The 2,283-nt window shown below is 50.2% G+C and overlaps 1 protein-coding gene across 1 annotated transcript in view; it reads right to left on the reverse strand.

The window, feature by feature from the left end:
- PAX5 (paired box 5) overlaps window positions 1–2,283 on the reverse strand; it is a 144,818-nt gene that overhangs the window by 135,589 nt on the left and 6,946 nt on the right. The window contains exon 2 of the mRNA XM_035897860.1: window positions 1,953–2,127. Within this exon, the coding sequence (XP_035753753.1) occupies window positions 1,953–2,127 (175 nt within the window). The remainder of the gene's footprint in view (window positions 1–1,952; window positions 2,128–2,283) is intronic.

The following is a 2,283-nucleotide window of genomic DNA, read 5'->3' on the forward strand; positions in this document are numbered from 1 at the left end:
CCCCTGCGGCACCCTCCTCCAAGGCGCTGCACGTGCTGCCTCCCTGGCTATGGATGTCTTCTGAGTCTGTATCGAGGAGTGAAAAACTCCGACCATAAAATTCCAAATGTAAGGATTTATCATAAGGATTCCCATTTTTTCACACACATGCAAGCACAGAGCTGCAATTACAGTGACATTTTACCCACTGTAATTATTAGTTATGAAAATAACGAGCTATGAAATTCCAATTTATTGTTGACAACTTTAATGACAAAGCTCTGGAGCCTCGCTCTTAGCTCTGCAGTGCGAACGCATCTAACGGTAAATCTATTCAAACTACCGAAGGTAAAACCATCGGGCATTTGCCCGGTCAGTAAATCGATCGCCCCTCTCTTAGCTGTACGTTGGCCCTGATGGGAACTGGTGGCAAGTCTACTGCAGCGGAGAGCATCTCCAGCCGAACCGCGCCAGCCAGGCTGGGAGCAGGAGCCTGTGCCGACAGCGGATGCGAAGCGGTAACTGAGCGAAGCAGCCCGTGGTGGGCAGGCAGGTCTCAGATAAAGCCCATGGAACGTCTTCCTCCCTGAAACAGTAAAGGCACCGATGTCCTCCAACCCACGCCGGGAGGAATGCGTGTAGCTTGCAGGAGGATGCGTCTCCCTGCGATGAAGGCATGAGAGCAAAAGCAGGGACGCTGAGCGTAACCTGCACGCTGGCTCGCGCAGCACTCTGGAAGCGTGCCGAGCGGGGCTGCGGAGGCGGCGTGGGCCAGTTAAGGCGAGCATAGGCAAGAGGGGGCTGCGGGGAAAAGAACGCCAAGAGCTACAAAACCAGGGGCCTGCGGCTTCGACAAGTCAGTCTGATTCTGAAGACTTAAACGGCCACCGAGAGATCGTAAATGCTGCTAATCCAAGCAGACCCCCTGCGCGGCACTAGGAAAAAACCTGCCTTAGCAGTTGCTGCAGCCATGCCATGGCCAGGAGAGCAAATCGGTTAAAAAATGGGAAAGAAAGAGGTGGTAAAAATAAAAATAGTAAGAAAGAGCAAAATTCTAAACAATGAAGTTAACTGCAGAAGTTTAGTAAATAGTTCAGGAATTAACTCTTCCAGATTATCAAGAAAAACATATTCTTACCACAAAAAATGTTTTCCCTAATATAAGTTGCTCAAGTACCTCAGAATACCTGGAGTCCAAAACCACCATAATTCACACAAAATACGTTCAGATCTGTTCACAAGATACAAAGAAGCAAGGATGGTATTTTTGACCTGAATCTATGTCAAATTTTAGATTGAAGTCAGGAAATTATCTGAATTCAGAGTTTAATTTCCTGTTGCCATAGTGGTTCGAGCAGCTCCAGCCCAAACAGACGGCTTTGCCCAAAATACCCAAAATTAAGATGGTTAATAGCTACTTATGGCATTCTGTGCTCCACTTAAGAACATGTTCCAGCACAAGAGTAGGAAAGGACATTGAAATGACCCGTGCGACAGATTGCAAAATGCCCTTTGCAAATGAACGCACAGCAACGTCGACATATAGGTATCACGTATACATTACTGCTAAAAGAGAGTCGTCTTCAGAACGCAAAACGAGCAACTTGCACAACTTCTATTTTTTTTTCCATTTTTCTGAAGATGACTCCCAGATTTCTCCACACGTTCGGAACAGACCAGTGCGGGATGCGTGCCATGTACGTACAGCAGACGCACCCCACGTGGCATTTTGCGCTTTGTGTTATAATTGCCTATAAGGAACTGTGAAAGGGGCAAAGCAGGGATACGAATATTGGCGCTTTTTCCCCGCATCAGGCCTATAAAACCAGGATTGGTCAGGAAGCCCCTCTCCTCACTGGACCCATTTCCTGAGGTTTCTACTCCTCTCCATTTGTTTGCAGCCTTCAATTAAGGGACGGGCACTGACGCTTTTCTCCTGACGGACACAGACGGATTCGCTGTCCCCCCTTTACCTGCCAAGTATTTTGCTGACGCAGCCGTGGCTGACGCGGAGCTGCCGGGAGATGTCACACGGCCGGACCCCTTGGTGGGCGAGCTCCACAATCCTTTGGCGAACGACATCTGGGAGGGGGCGGCCGTTCACAAAAACACCCCCCAGCTGATTCACGCCTCCATGTCCTGAAACACACAGGGGAGGGGGAGAAGGGCAGGAGAGGAAGAGCAGTGTTAGAATTGCGGGATGTTTCTCCATGGCAGACACCCCCCCCCCAGCCCAGTGCTCCCCAGCGCCAGCCATCGCCTCCCCAGCATCGGTCCAGCCTCTTCCCCAGCCACCGCGGGACC

Source organism: Egretta garzetta, unplaced genomic scaffold (genome assembly GCF_000687185.1).
Source record: "Egretta garzetta isolate BGI_Z169 unplaced genomic scaffold, ASM68718v1 scaffold277, whole genome shotgun sequence".
NCBI classification, from domain to species: Eukaryota; Metazoa; Chordata; class Aves; order Pelecaniformes; family Ardeidae; genus Egretta; species Egretta garzetta.